Below are 27704 nucleotides of genomic sequence, written 5' to 3'. Positions count from 1 at the left end.
TACTTTCAGTCCTAGGAAGTAATGAAGAAGTCCTAAATCTTTCATTTCAAATTCTTTGATTAGATCTTTTTTGCATTGATCTATAAAATGATCATCACCTGTTATAAGTAAATCATCAACATATAGTATCAAAATAATCATATCATCTTTATCCTTTTTATAATAGAGATTTGGATCAGCTTCATTCTTGGAGAATTCTAAACTGGAGAGATACTTGTCAATTTTTTCATACCATGCCCTTGGAGCCTGTTTAAGCCCATAAAGAATTTTCTTGAGCCTGCAAACAAAGACTTTAGGGTTATGAATTTCAAATCCTTCAAGTTGTTCCAAATATACCTCTTCTGTAATCTTTCCATTCAAAAAAGTTGTTTTTACATCCATCTGATGTACTTTCCATCCCTTCAATGCTGGAATAGCTAGGACTGCTCTTACAGAGATGTATCTGACAACTGAAGCAAAGGTTTCTTCATAATCAATTTCCTCCTCCTAAGAGAAACCTCTGGCTACGAATTTCGCTTTATATTTTTCAATACTACCATCAGCAACATAATTAATTTTAAATATCCACTTAGAAGAAACAACTGATTTTCCTTCAGGCCTTCGAACAATTTCCCAAACATCATTCTTAATAATGGATTGGTATTCTTCCTTCATAGCATCCTTCCAAGTTGTATGTTTAATAGCATCTAAAACATTGGTTGGTTCTAATTTAGATAAATCACTCATGTTTGCTACATAACTAGAAAATCTTTTGGGTCTTTTGCTTTCTCTAAAGGTTACAGATGGTGCAGCGAAGTCTTGTGCTTCCTCTACAGTCTTAATGGCCCAAAGTGGTCTTTTCTTTGGATTTTGAGTTTTCTTAAGAGTAAGATTCTGAATTTCATCTTGAATTTCTTCAATGTTCTCCCTCTGAAACTCAGATTCATTATTTTCTTTAGAACTAGATAAGGGAAAGAGATCTTCAGAACTTAGGGCTCTTTTGAATGCTAAATCTTCTTCAAATATTACATCCCTACTAAGTTCAATGTTTTTCTGACTAGGTATGAAAATCCTATATAACTTTCCTCCCGGAGGGTTCTAACTTAGTTCTCTTTTCTTTTGGGACATGTAATCCTATATACCTTTCCTCCCGGAGGGTTCTAACTTAGTTCTCTTTTCTTTTGGGACATGTATATATATTGGGCACCCAAATATCCTAAGATGGCTAATATAAGGTTTAACCTTAATAAAGACTTCTTCAAGAGTTTTATCTGTAAGGTGGGAGTGAGGACTTCTATTTTAAATATAGACAGCAATACAAGAGGCTTCTGCCCAAAGATAATATTCTAAATTTTGATCAAATATCATAGCTCTTGTTGCTTCTATAATTGTTCTATTCTTCCTTTCTACTACCCTGTTTTGCTGTGGGTTATAAGGAACAGTATACTCCCTCTTAATATATGGTCTGCTCCTTTAGCAATTCTGCCCTATCTGAATTAATGTAGAGATAAACATTTTTCATAATAGTATTTATACTATTGGTAAAACTTCATACAAGTTTGAATTATAGAAGATCATCTTCAGCAAGCAATAGAAAGTATTATCTTAGTCTGATTTATAGCAGAATTTACAGAAACTTTACATGGTATTAGAGCTCTGGTAGTCGAACCTAGGCTCTGCAAATTGACAATCAGATTTTAAATATCTAGCAACATCCTTCTATCTTCAATGACAAGCACAATCAGACCCAAGGACAGGTTTGATGGAAAAGAACACTTCGTTGGTTGGAAATTCAGAATTATGATGATTCTTGAAGACAATGATGTGAAACAGTTTGTTGATAAAGCATCCAAGCAACCTGATGTTGAACCTAATAAAACTATCTGGAGTAAAGGAAACAGGAAAGCCATGTGAATCATATTGGATGGAGTGAAAAATGAAATCGTACCTATGCTAATGAAACATCAAACTGCATTTCATATGATGAATGCATTATTAAATGCATACGAAGTTAACAATGCAACTAGAACCCTTGCACTAAAAAGGCAACTAAATCATATACAGAAAAGAAGGGAGAATCTATGAACTCATACTTCCTAAGGGTCGCTAGTCTAAGAGACGAACTTGCAAGTATAGGGACCATAATTGAAGACAAGGAACTAACACTTATGGCTATAGATGGGTTACCAAATTCATGGGAAACATTCTCACAAGGAGTAAGTGCTAGAGACAATCTTTCAGACTTTAATAGACTTAAAGGAGATTGCCTGCAAGAAGAATCTAAGAAACTTAAGAAAGTGAGGAAAAATGAAAATTGAAGATGAAAAACTTCATGTTCTCAACACAAATTCCTATAAAGGTAAGAAGAAGCACTTCAAGAAGAAGGGAAATCAAAGAAATGACAAACCTAAGAAAGATTTATCCAAAATAAAATGCTTCAAATGTGAAAAATTTGGACACTGTAGATCTAATTGCCCTAAGAATTCAAAGCAACAAGTAAACTGTACAAACGTTACCAGGAAAGACGAAAACTATGATCCTGAGAATTGTGTATTGTATTCTACATTATCAAATGAAGTATCAAGCAAAGCATGGGTAATTGATAGTGGATCATGTCGACACATTAAAGGATACAAAGAAGTACTAGATTGAATATCAGAAGAAGTTGATGGCGAAGTTACCGTCGGTGATAATTCCTCTCATTCAGTCAAAGGAATTCAGAATTGCACCTTGAAACTGAAGTCAAGTATTTCTCTACAACTCAAAAGAGTACTCTATGTACCAGGAATAAAGAGGAATTTAATTTATGTTACAGCACTTGAAGATCATGGACATAATGTTGCATTCATCGACGGTAAAGTAATGACCTAGTCTAAGAACTCTTCATTCAAGAAATCAAAGTTGACTAATCAAAGGAAGGGACTCTTATATGAATTATATACAAAACCTAGTCAACCTATTCAAGCCTTAATTCATGAAGTTGCTAATATAAACGAAATATGGCATAGAAGGTTAGGAAATCTAAATTTCAAAGCCTTATCAACTATGGAGAAGATGGTAATTGGTTTACCTAAGTTGAATATATTAAACTAGTTGCCCTTTGGTTGTAATATTTATATATTATCCGTATGTTCTTTATCCACAAACATACCCTACATAAATATATAAATATTACAACCAAAGAGCATGTCCCTAGATGGGACATGTCCCTATCTAGGTCCGCCCTGAACTATTCTCTTTAAAATCAACGACTTTACAAGGAGACATATGTTAATACATTAAACTAACCAAGATGATTTAGTTAATCTTTACTATGTTGCCCAAAGGAGACGTCAATACCTATTAAGGAGAAGACAATTACTTATAGGCTTTACTTCCAAAGGGATTTCATGCATTCTCAGATCTGTACAATCTGTAGAATCAGATCAGTATGAGATCGAAGTTACAGAATTAACAAATGGGAGAGATCTCTTTGAAGATAGAGACAGAGAAGAGCAACAGATATTTGAGAACAGGGATAAAAATAAGAAACCCTTAATACCAATAGAAGTAGAAACGTACATTGAAGCAATAGATCTAGAAGAACAACTAATCTTCAAGGAACAAAAGGCAGAAAATGATAATCAGAATGGAAACAGCCAGATTTGGGAGGAGTTTGGAGTTCTGAATGACATATATCAAATAAAAGAGAAAGAGGAGGTCAAAGAGATGGAACAACAACTCGAAGAGAATAAGGAACAAAACCTAGATGAAAAGGAACTAGAAGACCAAATCATTAAGGAACTAATAGAAGAAGAGAATAAGGAAGAAGAAAGAAACCCAATCAACATAAATGATGAACAGCAGTCATTGGACAATCTAGGCATTTCTATTAACCGGGAAGCTTTTAGAACTCCGAAATGTGGCAAACAGAAAATGAAGCAAGGAAGGAAATCACTTAGGGAATTAAGAGAGGTTGATGGGCAAGCTAAGGAACAAAAAAAGATATTTGAAATACTAAATGCAGGGAAGAAGAAGAACCTTCCCACAACTCAATGAGGATTACAACTTGGAATGCTAGGGATCTGAATACCCCTAGCAAGAAACGCTTATTAAAATGTAACCTTGCCTTATTTGAATCAGACATTACATTAATACAAGAAACCAAAATGAATAAAGAAAGAGATAAATTAGAAAAGAAATTGGGAAATTGGAAAACAGTACTCATGGAATCAAATGGGGCATCAGGAGGAATAGGAGTTGGATGGAATCCTTGGAAAGTAGGCCTTAATATTGTGGAAATAAATAATAATTGGATGGGATGCAGTGTTTTAAGCTATAGACATAATCTTCAAATAATCCTAATTAATGCCTATGGACCCACACAAACAAAAGAAAAGAAAAAATTATGGGATGAAATTAGTTTATTTATGGAAAACTATCCTAATGAAAATCTTATCATTGGAGGAGACTTTAATGTAATATTAAATTTAGAAGAAAAGTATGTGGGAACACAGATCATTTCACAAGCAACTATGGATTTCAGAGAATGGGCTGGAAAGAATAAATTACTAGATATTCCAACCAACAATGGAATATTCACCTAGAATAGAAGAAGAGACTTCCGCTATATAGCAAAAAGACTTGACAGATTCTTCTTTAAAGGAGAATTAAGTAACTTGGATCTGGCCTTTCAAGCAATCATTCTACCAATAGCTGGTTCAGATCACTACACAATTACAATAGAATTAGAGGAACCAAATAAACCCTCTAGAAACCCATTCAAATGTGAAAAAATGTGGTTCTTAGATAAAAACTTCATGGAAAACATAAAACAATGGTGGCAAGAAGGAAAATTCAAAGGCTCAAAAATGTATTACTTTGTATCTAAATTGAAAATGATGAAAGAAAAAATCTTAAAATGGAATAAAACACAATTCAATAATATATTTAAAGAAAAATTAAAAATAGACGAAGACCTCAAGAATTTAACAAAGAAGTTATCAAAAAAGGTATGGATAATGAAAAATTCACCAAAGAAAAACAACTACTAGCAAAACAGGATGATATGTTGGCAAAGGAGGAGATATTTTGGAGACAAATATCAAGGGAGAAATGGTTAGCAGAAGGAGACGGAAATACCAAAAAAATCCATAATAGTACAATTTATAATAGATCAATCAACAAAATAACAAAAATAAAAAATAGAGATGGAAACACAGAAGAAAACCCTACTAAGATAGCAGAGGTATTTGTAAATTACTATAAAAACATCCTAAACAACTATGAATTCTCAAATTGAAAAGCTCAAGAAAAGATGCTAAATGCAATCCCAAGATTGATCATAGCAGCAGAGAATCAATCCCTTAATAAATCATTTACTATAGAGGAAATTAAATCGGCCCTCTTTAGGGCGAGGGCCCTAGCTCGATTGACTAAATCTTCCCTATTGCAGGGGGTTGGTCACAGATTCTAGTCTCCCCCGTCCTCGTGATACCGGTGGGCGTGTCGCGCCAGCGCTACCGGTCACGTTAAAAAGTTTACCAAGCGCATTGCAGTTTATAGGGGGGCCGTGTTGCACCGATTCCTACAGTCTGAAGAAAAAAAAAAAAAAAAAATCGGCCCTCTTTAATCTCAACCGAAACAAATCACCAAGTCCAAACGGGTTCAAGCATTCTTTTTTAAGAAATGTTGGGAAATCATAGGGGAGGACCTATGGGAGGCGATAGAAGCATTTAAGAATGGAGGCTCACTATTAACAGAAATCAACCATACTTTCTCAACCCTAATCGTAAAAAATATGTCACAGTAGAACCAGAAGACTTTAGACCAACTGCATTATGTAATACAATATACAAAATATTATCTAAAGCCTTAGCAAGCCGGTTAAAAACAATCCTCCCTAAAATCATTTCGGAAGAACAAACTGGCTCTATGCCTGGTAGATCCATTCTAGATGGTATATCGATAATTCTGGAAACCATTCACTCAGCCTCTAACAACAAGGATGCATGTATGCTCATGAAACTAGATATTCTGAAAGCATATGATGTAGTGGATTGGAGATTTTTATGTAAAACATTAGAAGCTTTTGGATTTTCGCATCAATGGATCAACATAATTTCAATTGTATATCAATGCCAAAAATCTCACTCCTCATAAATGGAACACCAAAAGGTTTCTTTAGTATATCTAGACGGATACGACAAGGGGACCCTATCTCGCCTTTTTTATTCATTATTATGGCCAAAGCATTTGGGAGAACAATAAAGAAAGCTCAAGTAGAAAGTAAAATAATAGGAATAACTTGAACAAAAAATATTCCTAATATTACTCATCAACAATTTGTTGATGATACAATTCTACCAGGAGTAAGCAACAAGGAAGAAGGCCAAAATTTTAAGCAAATTATACATGAATATACAGAAGCATTTCTACAAAAAGTGAATGCTGAAAAATCTGAAATATTTTTTCTTAATACCCCATCAGAAATGGAAGACCATATATGTAACAAGATGGGATATAAGAAAAGTTTTTTCCCATGCAAGTACCTTGGTATTCACTTAGAAAACAAGATTCACTTAGAAAACAGAGCAAGGAAAAATAAAGGATGGGGCAATATTTTAGATAGATGTCATGTCCCCTCTTTAGCTCTATCTAGAAATGACATGAGAGTTAGCCTATTATGGAGTTTCGTACGCTGGCAGTGGTGATCAAGGACTCAATCAAGGTTTTCAGCGTCTGAATTTGGTATTACAAGCAATAGTAGATCAATTGAGAGTAGTTCTTTGATTTTAGGAGGCAGTTCCTTGATTGTAGGAGGCAGTTCCCACCTTTTAGGAGGTGGTGACGTTTCGAGAGTTGAGGTTCTATGAAATCACCCCCTGGTCTCAATTTCAGGAGATTTGGGTGCGTTCCCTATTTTTTAGGAGCATCCCTATATTTGAGGGTGAGACTGCCAGTTGGCCCAAATTGTCCGGCATCAATCACAGGCAAGTGACAAACTATGTTTCATATTTTAGAGGTGTTTGGGTTGTTCCTTGGCTACTTGGGAAATATTTTTATACATTTAAATATTCTCCTAAGTTAGCATTTTAATAATTTAAATAAGGTTATATGTTTAGCCATTTTGGAGTAATAAGGAGTTTTCTAGCTCCATTTGGATCGATTTGCCTATGTGTGACAGCTCATTGGAAAGAGCTCAATCTCTACTATTTGATTATCACTTGTCGGGACTTATTGATGCTCGGAGCTATGTCATTAATAAAGTACTGATTTCCTTCTATTTGGACACCTTTATTGGGGACATAATGTTATATTATAAAGTTCAGATGAAATCCACTTTAGGGTTCTTTTAGGGTTTGATTTGCCTTGGAGAGCGGATATAAAAAGATGGTAACCTAAAGGTGAGTATCTTTTATCATTTTGTCAACCTATTTTGGACATCATTGCTCTGGAAGAGCATTCCTCACCTAGGACGCAAACTCTAGTGCTGAGAGTAGATTTGTTGGGACATAGCCCTCAACAAGATCAAATTCAAACATTCTTATGCATACAGTTTGATCAAGGCAGGGGATCGATTTCTAGTATTGTAGTCACACTTTGTAGGCAGTGGATTTTTAGGGAAGGCGGCCACTTTGGTTCAGCCTGTCGTTTCTTTACAGCAGCTCATGTGAGGAATTCTGGGGTGTTGATTTGCAACAGACTGCAGTTGTTTTATTGCAGCAACTTGGGCTTTATCATTTGAACTTGTTTGGTTGTAGCTAGCTCCCATTTTCAGCTAGTGTCAACCTTGTTTGAAGTACATCTATATTGGTATTATTCTGAAATAAATCAGACTCTGCTGGTATGGTTTTAGAATCATTTCCAGATTAGTATGTATTGCTGCATATGATTTCTATAACTTCTATTTTATCAGTTACTGTTATTTATTCATTATAATACCTATATTCTGAAAAATACAAAAAGAAACAACACTCTTCTGCAACTTCTGTCTAGCTCTATAAAATCAAAGAAAAATCTACAGGAAAATATAATTTTTATAATTAAACATTATAACAGCAGTAGAGCAAATATCCATTTGGGATATTTCAACAGAATAGACAAACAGACAAAAACCCGAAAAGGGAAATGGTTAACTAAAGCTAGCAGAGTCATGAAAATCAAAGCCATTCTTTCAGCTATACCTACTTATCAAATGTCATGCCTTCCTTTACCTAAAAACATCAACAAAAACTAGAAGGAAAACTCAAAAACTTCTTTTGGAATGGAGCAGAAGATAAAAAGAAATCAGCATTGATCAAATGGGAGAAGATATGCCGACCAAAGGAATTAGGTGGTTCACGTATCAAGAATTTTAGCTGGCATAATGAAGCATTGGAAGCAAAACTAATATGGCGAATGTACCAAGAAAGAGAAAGTAAATGGGCCAAAATTTTATACAATAAATATTTGAATGCAGAAGATCCAACGTTAGTATTTAGAATAAGGAATCCACCCAGAGGGTCAGAAGCTTGGAATTTCATAATAAAATGTCAATCAATGATTAGTAGATACATTACTTGGGACATAGGAAGAGGAGACGAAGCATTATTCTAGGACTCTTAGGATGGATTGCCTCCTTTAGATAGCATCAATATTCCCTTAAATATCAAATATGTGTTTGCTGATTTATGGGGGAAAAGGGTAGCTATTGTAAACGAATCAAAAGGGAAAATGGGGAAGAAATCTGGACATGGAAATCTTTGGAAAATGTAGACTTAACAACTAAAGATAAAGAGATCCTATAAAGAATCCTCAAACAACGACAGGTTAAGCATAAAGATAGGAAAGACAAACTCATCTAAGAAGCTTCCAAAGATGGATCATACAATGTTAAGATAGGATACAACCTAATAATTAACTCTCAAAGATGGGAAAACATAAATATGTCTCTTAAGTTGTGTTGGGATCCAACCTGTTTACCAAAGGCAGGAATCTTTTTATGGGCAGCAACTCAAAAAAGAATTTTAACAGTAGGAAGATGGGGTTCGAAGGCCCCTCAAGATGCAGTCTACGTAAGGAAAGTACTGAGACAGCAGAGCATTAATTCTATCAATGCTTCTCTGCTAAAGAAAGTTGGAATTGGCTCCAACAAAAGTTAAGTTGGACTTCCCCTCTCCCTGGGGATCTTAATAGTCACCTAATGGGTTGGCCTAAAGAAGATAATTATAGAATATATGGTAAACTTTGGAACATATCTCCTGCCATACTAATGTGGGAAATATGGAAAGAAAGGAATAGGCGTATATTTTGTAACATAGAACTAAGTATACCCTCTTTTCTTAACAAAGTAGAAACAAGCATAACAGAAGTTATGAATAGTTATTTAAGAAAAACAGTCAAAATCAAAGTGACCTTTACAGAATGGGACGAAGAAGCAAAAAGGAATTGGGCCTACCTAATTAATCCACCACTAGTCTATGATAAAAAAGACCAAAAAGCAAGAAAAGAGTGCAGATGGGAACCACCACCAAAAGGATGGATACTAAACTTTGAAGCATCAAGAGGTAACCTAGGGAAAGCAAGAATAGGATGTATAATTAGGTCTGACTCCAGAAATTGGATTATTAAAAGAGCTAAACCCTTGGGCACCACAACAAACAATATAGTGGAATTAGAAGCTCTTAGCGAGGGGCTTGCACTAAGCTTAAAATTGAGGATAACAAGAATAATCATTGAAGGGGACTCCCAAATCATTAAATGCTATTAGAAAGCGAAAAACCCCAAATTGGGTGATGAACTCAAAACTTGAAAGTGTTCTAAATCTCATTGACAAGTTTGAAGAAACTAGGATTAAACATATATATAGAGAAGGAAATAGAGAAGCAGATTTTCTACCAAATAAAGGAGTAGGAGAAGAGGATATTATTCTTCAAGCAACAAAACCCCCTCAGGGATAGGAACAATCAAACCTCTCAATTTCTTTAGTTTACCTTTTATGCTCATTCTTAAGAAATTTATTCCTTTTTTAGTTTCATCCCTAAAGACTAACACTTAAATATCTTAACAAAAATAAAGTAAACATATTAGAGGATATAAAAGACCCAATTATTAGACCTTTAATAGAAGAATTAGTTCACAAAGTGATTCAGCAATCATGTTTCATACTAAGTATAAAACATGATTGATAATTATTAAAAATGAGAGGAACGTGATTCTAAGTAGCGTTCACCTTTCTAGATCTTTCTAGGTCTCTCGTGATGATCCTTAATTGGCAACTGGGATCTATTTATTTTTGTCCTTTGTTTGTATTCATGTCACTATCAGTTGTCTTCAGCTAGGTGTCTGCTTATTTAAATCCTTAGCATTTCATGGAGTCTGCGATATCCTTGTATCATGCCCTGGAAGTCTGCACCATGGCTTTTTGGGGGACTGTCAAACTAGATAGGTGGAATACGATTCTGAATCCGGTAGACGACATGACAAGGGTCGTTGTTAGTTGGGTTCTAGGTGAGAAGGCCTTCAATTATGATTTCACCTGGCATACAAATAGCTTTGTTAGAGGCTCTTTCATAGGTTGTTTAGCTAGGGGGAATGTTGGGCAGTGGGCGATTATTCGTCTATGTCAAAACATCTTTGACCCCATCTGGTTAGAGGGCCTCAAGAATGCAATTCTCAGCATTGATCAAAAATTGAAAATTCCTCTACCCAAAGTGTATATGTCTCATCCTCTAATCAGTCTAGGATTAGCTAATGTGTCAAGGCGGCCAATTCTTTATATTCGTGACAACATACAATTCTACAAGGTTTGGCCAAAGATGGAAGCCAGTATCAATTTTTTGCTTCGTTGGAGGGGAATTATGGAAGACTAGAACAAGTATTGGTTACTTCAATATTTGCAGATTTTCGACGCCTATATCGAACCAGGGGTGGACTTTGACGATATCAACAAATTGGAGTTCTCAATGCCAAATTTGTTCAAGTCGAGCAAAGAACAAATGACTTTTGTCTTTCCACCAAGATCCAAGGCAGACGATTTGGAGAAAGCAGCTGATATAATTATGGTTTGTTGGAAGAAAGCGGAGGATTCGTAACCCTCCAGTATTTTGGGTAGGTTTTGGGTACCCTGGCCTAAATTTTGATAAGGGTTTTTTGGTTCACTACGTATTGTCAGTGTTGGTGTCGAGTTTGGTTTTTCTTCGCTCTATGTGAAGCTGGCTGGTTTTTGTCCGTCTTTCCCACCTCTAGTTTTTTTCTTTCATCCTTATGTGTCCTTGGGATGTCTTGCTTTATCCAGTTTTATGTTTATGTCTATATCTCCAGTTGGTTTTTTGCCTGGTTTCGACTTAATCACTTTTTGGATATTTCTGTCCGAAGGGTTTTTACATTGTTCTCTAAACTTTATATGACACAGATCTTCGTGTAGTATGAATTACATGTACATTTTCAGAATATTAATATAAGGTTACTCTTTAAGATATGATGTGCAGTGCCATTAAAATTATCTTTCATCTTTCATTTATTTTCTAACTAAATTCTTTTAGGGCCTTCTCAACTGTTGCCAATAGATGAAATTCTGGTAATAAGGATGTAGTATAGTCAATATTAGTATCCAGAATTAAAGGCAAACTGAACAAAAGGTTTATTCAGTATTCATTTTCACAGTACAGGATCAAACCCTATTGATGTTTAGCACAAATAAATTAATCGTCAACATATTTGGAATCTAAGTCTGGAATCAGCCTAGCTATATGAACTAGGAGGTAAAATCTCCATTGTGTATAGTTTAAACATAAGTTCTATTAATCACTAATAATCAAAAGTTTTCAGTAGAAGTCAGGAAATCCGAGTTTCAGTCCAGTTATAATATAAGATTAATCATAATATCTGAACTTGCTTTTACTTAGCATTTAGCCCTCTAATAATTTTTTTAGTAGACTCTCCCATAAACTGAAAGTAAAATCAGAAAATATGTAACAAAATATCAAGTATCCAGGAAGCAGTCATGATTTTTAGAACATCCTCCGTTTTTAAGGACTAACATTTAAAGATGAATTTGAAGTGTTTTGAATTACGGAGAACTGATATGGAATAGCAAATTTAGACAATCAAACTCATTATCGACTTGTAAAAAAGCTTCAATCAAACTAATCCATGAAAGTTCTGGCGTTTTATCACCGAATCTAGTAATGATATCCTTATAACCATAAGGAGTGGAAGAATGCTTCCCTAAGACTCCACCTAAGTTACAGAAACAAGTATAAATTGAAGGAATAGAAGTTAAAAGAGATACCTTTTCAATAAGCTCTAAAACTGGGGTATGCTCCTTTCATTTATGTATTTTGAAAGGACTTAGGTCCCAAGCAAGACTGGAGGTTTTCTTCTCCATTCTTTCCTACCAGTGCCCGTTTGAACGGAGAATCATGTAATTTTACTATTTTATTAATATAATTCCAAAGGCTCGGGCTGTTTACCAAAAAAAAAAAAGTGTCAGCACATTTTGCACCTATCAAGAATTTGGATGTCCAATTTTCTAGTGTGTTATAACTCCACAACCATACTGTTTCCTCATATATTGCAACTATAATCATGCTGTTTTCCTTAATTTTGTCATGATGCTTTTCACAATTCTGAGGTTTAAAGCATAAAAGGATATCTGTGCAAGTTGAGTGAGAAAGTATTCTAGTTTTTAAATTTATAGGTTTTAATTAAGGTAGTATTATCATACAATATGGCTGTATGGTTTATCAAAGTCTTGAATCCACGTAGTAAATGCTAAAACTTATGTCATCTTACCCTAAGTTGATGCGAAGAACTAAGCAGATCCATTTTACAAAATGTTAACAGGCCGCTTCGTTAGTTTGACAGAATAAACATTAATAAGCCCAAATAATAAATAAAAAAGCGTCAAACAAAATTTCTTGCTTCTGTAAGTTCCTGTCATCTTGTTTGTCTTGTTATGTATGTTTCTGTAAACCATAAAGGGATGCTAGTTGTAGAATTACCAACACACAACCCCATAGAAGCAGGATATCTTTAGAGCACAATATGCTTGAATTAAAATTGGAAGGTAAAGAGAGATTCTAGCAGCTTTGCACGTATTGCATAGAGGTGATGATAGAATTTTGACAACTACATGTTCATCAAGTTAGGAATTGACATGGAAAGCTTGGCTACCGAAAAAGTGTATAACTTAATTTCCTCCCTTGAACAAGTAATTTGTTTTTCTTTTATTGTTGTGCATTTCCATCAGGTTGATGAATACTGTGAAAAAACACATCATGCCTAAATAAAGCTATTCTAATAATGTAATGTTTGCATCTACTGACTTTCCTCTGCATGTGGGCTATTAACCTCTTAAGTGTTAATAACTTACTCATGCTTAGCCGCATAACTCTTCTCCTAATGAAAAAGGGAGCTATTGTAATAATTGAACTCCGAAGTCGATAAAAAATTCCACCACCTGCTGCAAGAGGTTGACAACTTGATTCAGAAGTGAGCATGTTTCATGCAGAAAATATCCTTATTAGGTAAGTCGCAGGATTCGCCTAATTTCATCCATGAAGTTCGAATTTCACCAAATTTTTACCCTTTCCAAACTTCATCCGAATTTTATGATACTTAACATAATATTGTTATTTATAATAAGACTATTTTATTTTTAAATAATATTAAGTTATTTAGTTTAATTATTTAGCAATGTCAAACTATTTTGACCATTTTGTGGGTATATTACTCATATTTAAAAATAGATAAATATTTATAAGTTCAATTTAATGTCGATTTTTCTTCCAAATTTTATGATCGATGAACTCGAATTCGAATTTGAATCTTGTGACTTAGCCTATTAGTGTGCCTCTCTCCACAAGAAAACTCCTACTGTCTTTTATTCAGTCACAACACGAATGACTTCAATGAATGTGAGGCTGTTTTAAAGGATCCACCATTCTAGAGAAGGCATATACATAATATTTTCAATTTCGATCCAGCATAGAATATAGTACCTTGTATGGAAGTAGGTGTCCCCCAAGAAAGGGCACCGAATAAAAAATTCAATTGGAGGTATTTCAAGAAAGAAATCGTATCACATACTAGAATTGGCCCTCCATGCAAATGAGTTGCTACTAGCTTGATTAAGTTTCAACTTCACTGAGTTGAATGGATATGATTCTAATTTAAACAGCCCGTCACTGAACAGCAAACACCTGTAGCTAAAGTGTTTGTGTTGTTACTACTCTATTTCCTCTTGAATAGTAAATACAACCATCTTAATCTTCATAATAACTCCTCAAAGTTTCTCATATATTTACTTAATGTTCCCACCCGTAAAATCCTAAGTATTTATCTTAAGGTATAAATAGTAAATGCCATTTACCTTTGAATTGATTAAAACTTCATATTAATAAAATTCCCAACTATTTAAATAAGTTTCAAGTTTTACAAATATCACTTACCATTGATAGGAGGAACAATCTGTTTACCAGCTGGCTCTGAAAATCGCAGAACTGGAGGTGGCACCAATCGTGGACCACTAATTGCTGGAACTTGGAAAACGGGGGCCTCATATTGCTGCAAATGAGGACCACGCGTCAAAAAATCAAGTTGGTATAAAACAAAATGAAAGCTAGAAAAATACCTGTCAAAACAAATTTACAATTGCCAATTCAAACAACTTCTGGGAAATTCAAACACATGAAATTTCTCACCTGAGCAGCCAGCCCTCTTGAGAAGTAGTCATCAGCATAGTCCGCGGTCTTCATTCGTTTCACGGGCTAGAGACAAAAAATGGAAGTTGCATGTCATTGGTGGAATTGAAAACGAAAAATAAAACATCTAGGAGAACATTTCTGATCCAACATTTTTAATCATCGTTTCACATTCAGCTAAGCCACCCCTCTTCTCGATTAGTTTGACAAATTAAACAGATTTAACATTTTACCATTCACCACCAAAACAAACATTACACTGTCCCAGTCCGTTTTCTAGTTTAGTCAATAGTGTTCAGAATATTTGGCTAATTATCATAAGCTTTCACTATTACTTTAAATTTGTCAGTTTAATATGTATGACCTAAAAAGCTTTTAGATTGAGAATAATAAATGTTACCACTTCTTGCATCAATTCTATTAGCAATAATGTATAAATACAGGTTTATTTAAGCCTTGACTAATTCAAAATTCCGGTAAACCTGCTCATCATAAGATCTTGGATGAAATGCATAAGGAGTATCCATGCCCAAATTATATTGGACAGAATTGAACGTAGCTGCAGGTTCAACGGGTGCCTGAATATAGTCAAATTTTAAAGGTAAGAACAAATTCCAATACCTTGCATAACTACAATACCATTCCATGTATTTAAGTTTGAAAGGTGGTCAAATCAGAAAATATTTGGAGTAAAAGAACAGTGAAACAGAGTACTTACATCTCTAATTCGAGACCTTAAATGATCTGGTGCATGGAAGTATCGACAAGAATTCCGCTCACACTTTCCACGTAAGTAATCAGCACAGACCTTCAAAATATGAGCAATTAACAGAGTGAAACATTCTACCAACTTATCAATCAAGTTCACTTCAAGAAACCCCACAAAAAATTATGCAGTAGCTTAAATGCAATTCTATCCTTAGCAGGCTCATAGAAGACAGTTCAAAGCTCCTCTCCAGACTCCCAAGTTAACACAGACTTCCGTAGTTATTTACGTATTCCAACTTCTACACCTTCCAGATGCTTTTACATGTTATGTACAAGTAGGAATGCAACTTGATAAGATTTAATATGCCCAAATATGAGATCAATCATATATATTTTCAGAACTTACAACAATTTATCAGTTGCAAATCATCCAAATATCACTCTGAGCTTATTTATTCAAGTAAAGAGTAATTATTTACGTATTCCAACTTCTATACCTTCCAAATGCTTTTACATGTTATGTACAAGTAGGAATGCAACTTGATAAGATTTAATATGCCCAAATATGAGATCAATCATATATATTTTCAGAATTTACAACAATTTATCAGTTACAAATCAGCCAAATATCACTCTGAGCTTATTTATTCAAGTAAAGAGTAATAACACGCTTATATGCTACAAGTACCGCTAGAGTAATTAATATTTGCTTCTAGAACAAATACTTATTATTTTTATACTGTGTTATGACAGTCTACAAATAATTTAATAAGCCAATTATCAGCTTTAAACTGTGCATTTGCTTCTTTGCTCCAAAATACAATAAAAATATTTCCGTAAAAAAGGGATGAGTCTATCCATGATTCCCTCCCACCAAGGGAGTATCATAAATCCACCCACCCTCCCCCAGGTGAGAGGGGATTACAGGGTTCACAGGTGGTCGAGTCAAGACAGATAACAAGCCACTAGGATTTATCACACTTCTTTACCTCCTCAACGTTTAGCAAGTTTTATGGACGGTACACTTATAGGAAGTCATTTGCCTACACCTACAAGGAATTCAATAAGAATGAGACTGATTGTAGGGCAATTGAAACAAAGAAAGAAAACTACAATTAAAGGATGTTACAAACGTAAATGGCAAAATACTTGACTTATTAATCAGAGATCAAATGATCTATATATACAAAGAGGAGAGTCAAATAGAATATAAACATTCTATTCTAGACTAAACCCAAATATTAGAAACATTCTAATATTTACAGAGATACAATAGTGAGCATTAAAAAGAAACATAAATATTATTCTAATACCCCCCCTTAATGCTCAATCTATTTACTACACCAATAGATCCCCTAAATTTAACAAACTTATTAGGAAAAATGGATTTTGTGAAAATATCTACTAGTTGCTCTGAGGTAGGGACATAGATTAACTGAATAGATCCATCTTCTACTAATTGTCGGATGTAATGGCAATGAAGCTCTATGTGCTTGGTTCGTTCATGAAACACTAGGTTCTTAGCAAGTTTGAGTACTCCCTGATTGTCTGAAAACAAAGAAGTCGGACCTACTTGAAGAATATGCATATTTGCAAGCATCTAACGGAGCCAAACTCTCCACAAGCTGCCTTGACAGCTCCTCTATATTCTGCTTCTGTAGAGGAGAGTGCCCGTGCCTGTTGCTTCTTACTGGTCCAGGTAACTACTGCAAATCTGATACTGAACACATAGCTAGAAGTAGATTTCCTGTCATCAACTGAGTCGGCCCAATTGCAATCGGTGAATCCACTGAGCTGAGGAGTAGCACTCCTTGTGTAAAGAAGACCATAATCTGAAGTACCATGTACATAGCGCAACAAACATTTCGTTGCAATCCAATGATCAGTCTTGGGGTTCGTCATGAATCGTGAGATTTAGCTAACTGCAAAACTAGGATCAGGTCTAGTAGTAGTAAGGCAAATGAGACTACTTACTAGTTGCGTGAAGAGTGTTTCATCTACAGGAGGAGAATCAGATTGTGTTGTCAATTTCAAACCAATCTCCATAGGAGTGGAGGCAGGTTTGCAATCCTACATTTGAAACCTGTCAAGCAAATTTTTGGCATACTTGGACTGAGACAAAAAAATACTGTTGTCAGTCTGCCAAACCTCAATACCTAAACAATAATGAAGCACTCCGAGATCTATCATATCAAAAGTTCTGCACAGATCCTGTTTGATTTCTGAAATCAAATGTTCTAAACTCACAGTAATGATCAAATCATCCACATAGACAACAAGGAAAAGAATATCATCACCAGAGGGTTTAATATACAGATTACTATCTGACGGGCTACGCTGAAATCCCTGAGCAACCAAGTACTGATCAATCTTTATGTACCAAGCCCGAGGCGCCTGTTTAAGACCATAGAGGGCCTTCTAGAGTCTACATACTTTTGGTTCTGAACCAACAACCTTTAAACCTGGGGGCTGCGTCATGTAGACTTCTTCTTGTAATTCACCATTGAGAAAAGCACTCTTCACATCCATCTGATGAACTTTCCAACCATACTGAGCTGCAATGGCAAGAAGAAGGTGAATTGTGCTCATCTTGGTTGTCGGGGCAAAGGTCTTCTCATAGTCAATGCCTTCGCGCTGGGTGAATCCTTGACCAACAACTATGGCTTTGTATTTGTCCAAGGTACCATCTGCATGGTACTTGACCTTATAGACCCATTTACAGCTAATCGGTTTCTTCCCAGGAGGGAGATCTGAAAGAACCCAAGTGTGGTTCTTTTGAAGACTCTGAAGCTCAGCATCCATGGCCTGTTCCCATTCTGGAATTCCCTTGGCCTCCGCATATGTCTGGGGCTCAGGGATACTGTGGATGTTGGCCATAAGAGCAACATTAACTGTGTTGTGCTGAATGCTCTTATTTCTGGAGGTTCTACCCTCAATGAGTTCATCAGGACGAAGATCACTAATCGTTTGAGCCCACCATTTTGGCCAAAGCGTAGAGGAGCCAATATCAGATGCTGTCAAAATAGCTGGAGCTGGAGCAGGAGTTGTATTATCTAGAGGTGGCTAAGGTGGTGTATCAGTAGCATCAGATGACTCATATATAATGGAAGGACCCAAGTCAAAGATTGTTAAAGACTGAATCTTGGAATGCGGCGAGGAGGCAGAGAGCTAAAATGGTCCAAGTTCCTCATCAAACACAACATCACGACTGAAGATTAAACGATCAGTGTTTACATCAAGCAGTCTATAGGCCTTATGTGTGTGACTGTATCCTTTAAACATGAGTTTTTGGCTTTTGGAATCCAACTTAGTGTGTTTGGCATCAGGAATCCCTACATATGCTTTCAAATGGTTGATCCTAGGTTTGCTACCAGACTAGGTTTCCTCAAGAGTCTTATGTTTAACTGCAAGAGTGGGTGACTGGTTAAGAAGGTAGACAGCTGTGGATACTGCTTCTGCCCAATATTTTCTGGGAATATTTCTATGTTCTAGCGCAGCCCTAGCCATTTCTGTGATGGTACGGTTTCGACACTCTACAACACCGTTTTGCTGAGGGGTGTGAGGTGTGGTGAACTGACGTCTAATGCAATGAGTAGTACAAAAGGCAAAGAAAGCAGAAGAACAGAATTCCCCCCCATTATTGATCCTAAGAGTATGGATGGGGGAACCAGTCTCTTTTCCTACTAGGGCTTTAAACTGCTGAAATGTAGGAAAAGCATATGATTTTTGCTTAAGAAAATATACCCACATTTTACAACTGAATCATCCATAAAGAGTAAGAAGTACCTATTCCCAGTAACAGAAGGAGTATTCATAGGATCTCATACAGCGGCGTGGACCAGCTAGAGTACTTTAGATGCCTGCCATGATTCACCATCCTCAAATGGTGTCCTATGTTGCTTCCCTGCTTGGTAAGCTCCGCAAATGCGATGGTTCTAGGTTTGGATATCAGGTAGGCCATGGACTAAATCATCCTGAGCAAGTTGTGCTAGATATTGAATGTTCAGGTGACCATATCACTGATGCCAGAGGCTGCTAAGAGCGGATAATTTGGCAATGAAGGCACGCTCAAGGGAATCGCCTAAATCTACAAGCCTATAAATACCATGATCCTCAAGACTGACAGCAAGTGTAGTGTGAGAAGCACGATCAATAATCAAACACTTATTTCCACTGAAAACAATATCCAACTGAGGGGAGAGCTTCATAATCTGAATAACAGACAGAAGATTATATTTCATGCCAGGAACATAACATACATTGCGGAACATGAGTCTTCTTCCTCCGGACTAAATCTGAACATGGCCCTTGCCGACAATATTGTATGCCTCACCGCCTCCAAAGATTACTTAGTCAAAATAGGGAGTGAATTCAACAAACCAATCACGCCTATGAGTGAAATGTCGGGAGGCACTGGACTCTATGTACCAGGTAGAAGATTTCACATGATCTGCAAGTATGCTGGCCATAAAGGCATGGTAGATAGATTCTTTCTGCTCTGAGTGTTGGGCAGCATTGGCTTGCTTTTTAATTGAGTCTGACTTCTAATGCTGCTGATATAGATGCTCATAATATGTGAATATCTCAAATGGCACAAACTTCGAGGTGAGAAAATGAAAGCCCCAAAAAAATCGGAGTACCTAGAAGAGAGCTCAAAAAACCCAAAAATAATATGCTGTCGAAATCCGGATCTACTGGCTCAAAAATTGAGGCACAAAAAACGAGGCACCCAAAAAAATCTGACGATAACCCATTTGAAATCTCGGAAAACCCAACAAGAATCTATAATCGGAAAAAAATAACGAGCCTTCGGAAAAAAGGGCCCTGGCTGAAAAAAGCTTGAAAAAAACTCAGATTTCTTGATAATAATGGCGGATTTGTTAAACAAAATGCTGTTGGCTTCCACCAATGAACTCGTTTTTGGATTGTGAAGTAAAAAACGACACTGTTTGTGCAAGAAAGACACCATAAACTGCACTCAAAAAAGACTATTCCCAGATTTTCAAAAAAAATCGAAAAAAAAAGACCCAAAGAATTTTGAAAAATTCAGTCACAAAATTATAAGGGTTTTCGAAAAATTCCTTATAATGGCTCTAATACCATGTTACAAACGTAAATGGCAGAATACTTGACTTATCAATCAGAGATCAAATGATCTATATATACAAAGAGGAGAGTCGAATAGAATATAAACATTCTATTCTAGACTACACCTAAATATTAGAAACATTCTAATATTTACAAAGATACAATAAGATACAATAGTGGGCATTAAAAAGAAACATAAATATTATTCTAATAAAGGATAAATGGCACTTCCGGAACACCTCGGACCATGTTTGGGGGTATAGTTCAAAACCATCCGTTCTTTCTTTCCTTTGTTCAACACTGGACTGGAAAATTGAGATAAGAAAGCAAACTACTATCCACTAGGGTTATAGCAGATTGGGTTCTTCCCTCTCTTAAACCCTGGAATGGGTCTTTAATTACCATAGTAATTCTGGCAGTCAATTCGCTAACTTTGTGAGCTATATGCTGATGGATCAGACTCATTTCAAGGGAGCTACCTACTTGAATTTAGTCAACCCTCCTTTCACCTTTAATTCCTTTTTTCCTATCACCCGACACCCAAAATCACTTTACATGAGCTATATGCTAAGGGATTATTCTCATTTCAATAATAATGAGTTGGAGTTAGCTTTAGGGGGAGTTGCCAACTTGAATTTAGTCAAACTTCCTTCCACCTAAAAATCCCCCATTACCTTACCACCTTGAAAACAAAAATTGACAAATGTTGTAGCTGTTGTCCCATCACCAAACAGCTGAAATCGCTGTACTTCCATCAATAGAATACAAGCATTAGCTAAAAGTTCAAGCCGAAGAAGATCATAACTAGTGACCACATCTCAGCCCTGTTTGACTACCCCGGTGAATAGTAAGGGCGATTGGTAGTTAGTGTTCCAACTATCAATTCATTGAAATCCCCCCTACATTCCCACTTTCCTAGGGGGCTTTGAGATGAAAAGCAGTCTAGTTAGGGAATCGGTAGTGCAAAGATAAATAGACTTGTTGGAAGGCAAAGGGGCAATCAATTATGTTCCATTTTGTTTGAATCCCAGTTTAAGGAAAGCACTTACCTCATCTCAATGCAGCATGGTGGGAATTACAGTTCCCAATTCAGTCAAATAAACAAGCATGCCTACACCAACATACTAAACCAATCATATCTGAATCTCTTCCCAAATAACCAACGAGTGTCCCACCAGTTGATGTTTCTCGCTTCCGCTCATCCTCAACCAAGCAAGTCACATCCATCTGAAGCGAGAACCAACCCAATTGAAGTAGGAAGTAGACAACCATGTTAATACAAGGGAATTATAGAACGTAACCCACCTCAAAAAATAACCGTGGGTTTTTATTTGATCAATGCAAACTGCATTCTATCAATAGTAGAATACATGAAAGGACTTAAACTCCTTGCCTAAGTCATCTTATAATAAAATAAAATTATTAGAAGATAATGCTTGCAATTGTAATGTCACCTTAGTGGCAAGGTGTTTATTTTCTTAATTTTTTTGTTTGTTATTTTTACATCAGGAGAGTCGTGTTCTGTTTATCCATTAAAATGGTTTTATACTCCAATCACTATATAAAGAAATGTAAATCTTTGTAATCCTATATTGTTATTTAATAGATCACAATTGGAGCAAATCTAACGAGAACAGTTTTTTGTCAATTTTGAAAAATCAAACCCTTTCCCTCAAATTTCCAACCCTCAATGATTAAGGCAGAATCCATGAATAGCTCTTTGCTTACAATTTTTTTAAAAGCATTGACTGTTTTGATATTTTGGTAATTTTTTATAAAATCATGCTGATATATTCAAGCAATTAGGGCTTTCGGTAGTTTTGATGAAATTGGAGGTTCTTGAAATTGACAACTAGGGTTCACAATTCACACCAGAATACAAAGAAAATGTTTTTGGAATTTGAGCTTTGGTGAAGTATTTACTATTATTAGTGGTGGTAGTTCTAGCTATTGTTGCCACATCTTTTTTTGTGCCTAATATTACTCCTCGCCCATTATTGATTTGTCTTTTTGATGTTATTGCCATTACAACAATCTTCACTCTCATGTTTATCTTGAGGATATCTAGATTTCAGCAGTTAAGAGTGTGAACTTTGGAGTTGGTGATTGTTCTAATCACTACGTTCTGTAGCAATTAGAACAATCCACCCAGGTCCACGCTGGATTCATTGGCAGGGACAGGGAAACAAGGGAATGCATTTCTGAGTCATTTCCTAACGAGCCAAAAATAAGGGACAGAAAGGGATGACAGTATACAAATTTTCAATATATATGTGTGTGTGTGTACGTGTGTATTTTTTTTAATTAAACTATATTAAGATATTATAGACAGAGAGGGAAGAGAGACAGAGACATGTCAGTCATTGTTTATTAACAAGACAATATGCAAATAAATCACTGATCGTGAGTTACAGTAGTAGTCTAACAACTTAAATGATAATAGCAGAACTATACATCAGTATAACAGCATTATAACAATAGTCCCATTGTCTATCAATACAAATATCAAAATGATAATGTCTCAATCATGTCCAAAAGTCTGGAGAGTCCAATATCATAATATTAATTTAATATTTATGATTTAACATATAAAATTTAATCATTTAATCACAAATTTTAATGTCGATTTTGTAATCACAAATTCATTGTCGCAGGCATGAATTCAACCCTTGTGGCCCCCCATGTTATCAATCTGGTAATTTAGAAAAAAAATGTTTTTATTTAATTTTTAATGCTAAAAATCATTTTAATATTTTGGGGACGATTTTTTTGTTCCAAAGATGGATCAGTGTCCCCAAATGTTAGGGGACGTTTCCTAAGATTTTGTGTTGTTTTTCAAAATCGAGGATGGCAATGGGACGTCCCACTCTCCCCAAAACATTTTTAGGATGGAAACGAGTCCCCTAAGGATATGATAGGTGTTTCCATATAACATAGAGCAAGACAGATGGGGACTCCTCTGACAAGTTTAAATATAGACTGGCAAAAATTGTCAAAATTCACGGAGAAAGAGGTATAAGAGCCTAGAAGACATTGGAAGACCTGCAAGACAATCTAGCTAACAAATGGTCAGAATGACAAGTGTTATTGGCTTAAAGCATTTCCAACAACGATGTGGAATATAGTCATTAACTTGTTCGTAAAATAGGATGTTTCATCTATAGCCTCTTGGGGTGCACTCAAGAGGGTATTTAAGGCCATGTTTAAATTACTATCGACAATGAGATTATCACCGAAATTTATATACCAAACAAGGGAAGAGCGAGACTGTACGAGCTTACAATCATAGGCTAAAGGAAATGTTGAGCAAGTTGGAGAACCAATTAGCCAGCAGATTGAAGGGTGGTTCATTAAGGCTATATCCTTGCATGTTGATGCCTACAATCGAGAGGTGGACATTGAGATTGAAGACAAGACATCCTCCTAGTAGAAGAAGAAGATGAGTGATGATGACAGCACTAAAGACAGTAGAGATGATGAATCAACAACACTCCAGGCCTTACACCAAGACATAATGAGAATGATGAAAGAAATAAAGGCTAAGACGGGGACTAGTAAAAAAAATTAATGAGCTAGGGTGCACGTAGTGCAAAACTGAAGGGCACACCAAAGGAAAATGTCCTAAAATCATGTTCTATGAGATTTGCGAAGTGATGGATCATTCAATAAAGGAATATCCATATAATTTGAAGATCAAAAGTACACAAGTACTCTTTACGAAGGGGAGTCTACAGCATCATAACAACAAAACGTATCGCGCCAAGTGGTTATGGATATCAACGTCAAAATAAAATACAGTCTACACACGAGAGCACAAATCCCTCTGCACAATTTTCTTATAGTCAAGAGAGAACATGCACTGTGGACCTAGTTAGTACATGGAAGAATACAAGAACTCGTGCTCGTCCTTGATGGAGGAACCAACACGTCATACCATTATATTGTACACCAGTCCGTACAAAAGAAGCAATTAGTATAAACAATTCAAAGCGTACAAGGATCTAGACAACATGAGTGACAAACCCCTCGTAGCAAGAAAGGCCATCAAACGTATGGCTCAAAACTTGCAACAAAGGAAGCCACCGTACAAATCGAAGTAACTTGCATAAACACAAAATTGTCTCATACAGAATCAAGTTTTACAGTGAATAGAGTAGGTAATTGAAAGCTAGACCATAAGAAGCAAAGAACACACTGTATGGGAAAAAGGTCATGTTAAAAAAGGAGTGAACCATACAGGAAAGAGAGAGAGTCATACCAAGGAGGGAGTGAGTCGCACGAAGAAAGGAGGAAATTGCACAAAGGGAAAAAACATGTGTCTACATGGAGAATGTTTTTTGTACAATGAACATCAACCCATTCATTGGTTATATAGTATTAGGTCGTACAAGGAGTTGCACGAGGACTTTCATCACGGGCAGGGATCGTAGTTTAGTCGGCCCTTCATAAACATTACCTAAATAAAGCTATCAAATTCCCACAATCCAAGTGATTGTTGCCTTTTTCTAGGTTCGATTGTGTAAGTTTTTCTAGCATTGTCTCGGATCGCACTACATGAACCATTATCAAGATACAAGAGAATCAAGGAGAAGATAGAATACAGATTGCAAACCCAAAACAGGGAAATAAAAGGAGGTGAGAGGGAGGGAGAGAATATGACACAGAGAACAAGGCTGACATGACCTCCAAGAGAATTCAAAAAGAAGAAAAGAAAAATAAAACAAAAGAAGAAAAACCCATTAAGGAATACATTTCATGGCCGATTACTTCTTCAAGGATGATATCTGTAAACGAGATTGGAAAGGGATATCTCATAGTTACAACATTCAAACATCTAAAATCTACACAAATCTAAATCTGATTCTCTTCCTTTTTCCAGGATATAACTATAGGTGATGGCCGTTCACTAGTTTATACCTTAAAGATGACACAAGCATCCAACATCTTGGCAATCTCCTCCTATACCTTTTCTTTGTAGTTTTAATTCATCAGCATGGTCTTTTGCATATGGGCATGGCTCCTAGTATGAGGGGGAGTTGATGGACACATAACTTGGGTGGTACTCCTTTTAGATCTTTATACATCAACGCGAACGTATCCTTATATTCCAGATAAAATTTAAATGTTGTTTCTTTTAACACGGGGTCTCAGTCATCACCTACAAGGAGTACCTTGGGATTGTCTTCTTCCCTTAGGTTCATTCTTTTCAAATTAGATTCTTCGTATTTCACTTCCTTGTCCTCCTCAAATGGTGTGTTGGAGTGTCATTTATTTTTGCCGTACCTTCTTTGTATCCCCTATAATGTCCAAGATATGCTTCTTCAGTTTTTGTTTCATGGATTTGCAACATGTTGCATTCTAGCTGGAAGACCTCATAATCTCCCATTTGCCAATGAAATAGCCTGTTGAGAGAGCTAGTTTTGTCTTCTGAACAATCTCATTCTTCACCCTCTATTTCGAAAGTTGCGGTTAATTCTTCACTCACTATTTGGTTCTCGAGGTCAATTACATATGTTCGTCCTTCTGCTTCGATGGAAAGAGTATTCTTTTTCCAGTTATGATTAGCCTTAGCGGTAATAAGCCAACCTTTCCCCAAAAGTGCACCATACTCTTTCTTTTCTAAAGCAATGACTACGAAGTCTAGCAAAAAAATTTGCGTACCGATCGCCACTTTTTGTCCCATCAATGTTCTAATGGGCTTGACTCCTATTGATAGGCCCTTACAATTTGGGATGTGGGTGGCTAGAGGGTTAGTTTTCCGAAGGCTTTCCAAGTCTCTTCAGGAAGGACATTTGTACTAGAAACTTAGTCTACGATAGTGTTTGCAATCTGCAGCCCATTATTTCCATTTCTACAATGGAAGGTGTCCTCCCTACTCCTATTGTGAATAGAGTATGCATGTCTTTTTCTCCCCCTGTTTCCTTCTTTTCTCCTCTATTGGGTTTATCCTCCTCCCTATTACTTACTACTTTTGTAATAGCAACATTGAGTTATTGTAAGGTTTCTAATAAATCTGCTACTCTTATTGGTACGGTGTCTTGTAACATTTGTTGGATAATGTTGGCTTTTGATGTTGATTTTACTAAGAGTGGATTTGTCATACTAGCATGCCCTTCTTTTGTGATGCTTCCTAGATATCCTTCCTTGCCTCCTTTAGTTTCTCTTTCTTCGTACTCGCATCCGAATATGTGTTTCCTGGCTTGTATCCTGGTGATGGCTAAGACTGCCCTCCTTGGTTCTAAGATCTCAATCATGTTTACGCTTTTCTATCTAGGGCAATCTACATCTTCATGTTTGTCAGGTCCACATCATTGGCACAACATCCCTCCACTCTGTCCTCCACTTTGGCAATCGCATGCAAATTGACCCCATTTGTCACATCTCTGCCATTGAATCGTGGGGCATCCTTGAGACTAGATGTTGCTCCTCAGTGTATTGGTATTGTTGTTATTATTACTTCCTCGCCAATTGTTTCGATAACCTCTTTGCGATGCCTCTATGTTTGTATTTCTTGGTGATGTGGAGGGGAGTGTGGCTTGGTCACATTGGGTGAAGAGTACCCGCGCGCTTCTTGCCTTCAAGTTATAGGGGCATTCCTTAATGAAATGTCCTAGTACGTAGCATATATCGCAAAATACCTTCTTTGGGCAGTTAGCTTTTGTGTGGCCCTTTGTCTAGCAATCAATACACCAAATTTCATTTCCTTCTTGTTATTGTATAGCTTAGTCAAATAAATAAATATTTATTATTTATTTATATATATTTGCACATTATAATATAGTACATATTTTTGTTTATTTTATTAACTCTATTATCAGGTCTAATTGAATTTGCTTTGTACACGACTAGGAGCCACGTCAAGATAGGACGTGCCTCCTGATTGGGTCACGCCTATCGCACGTGACTCCCAAGTCACCTATTAAACATTGCTTGAGTCTTCCAATCGAATCATCGAACATATAATTGACATAGTCTTCAAGTGATAATTGCAGGGCTTGAGCATAATAGTAATATTTACTCTTTAATACCTTGGTTTCATTGAAAGTAAAACAAGTCTAATCTAATACTGAACACTCAACCATATTGTGGTTGGATATTGAATATAACATTTTGAAATATATATATATATTCATATTCTTAGAAAAGAAAAGACCAGAAGTATTATCACTGTCAGGAAGTTTGATTCTGACATGGTATCAAAGCAGGTCTGAGAGACAATCCTAATTCGACTTACCTGTCTAGTGCACTCAAATATACTTAAAA

At 36.0% G+C, this 27704-nt stretch overlaps 1 protein-coding gene across 2 annotated transcripts in view; it reads right to left on the bottom strand.

Annotated features, from left to right (window-relative positions):
- Positions 1–27704, bottom strand: part of LOC149555439 (zinc finger CCCH domain-containing protein 28-like) — a 93446-nt gene that overhangs the window by 33312 nt on the left and 32430 nt on the right. For both annotated transcript variants that reach the window (XM_089829476.1, XM_089829477.1), the window contains 4 exons: positions 15364–15453; positions 15128–15223; positions 14646–14711; positions 14394–14508 (listed from right to left, as the gene is read on the bottom strand). In XM_089829476.1, the coding sequence (XP_089685602.1) occupies positions 14394–14508; positions 14646–14711; positions 15128–15223; positions 15364–15453 (367 nt within the window). The remainder of the gene's footprint in view (positions 1–14393; positions 14509–14645; positions 14712–15127; positions 15224–15363; positions 15454–27704) is intronic.

Source organism: Cupressus sempervirens, chromosome 5, assembly GCF_028749045.1.
Source record: "Cupressus sempervirens isolate cs-2001-9-10 chromosome 5, ASM2874904v1, whole genome shotgun sequence".
NCBI classification, from domain to species: Eukaryota; Viridiplantae; Streptophyta; class Pinopsida; order Cupressales; family Cupressaceae; genus Cupressus; species Cupressus sempervirens.
This window is presented reverse-complemented; position numbering and strand designations above follow the sequence as displayed.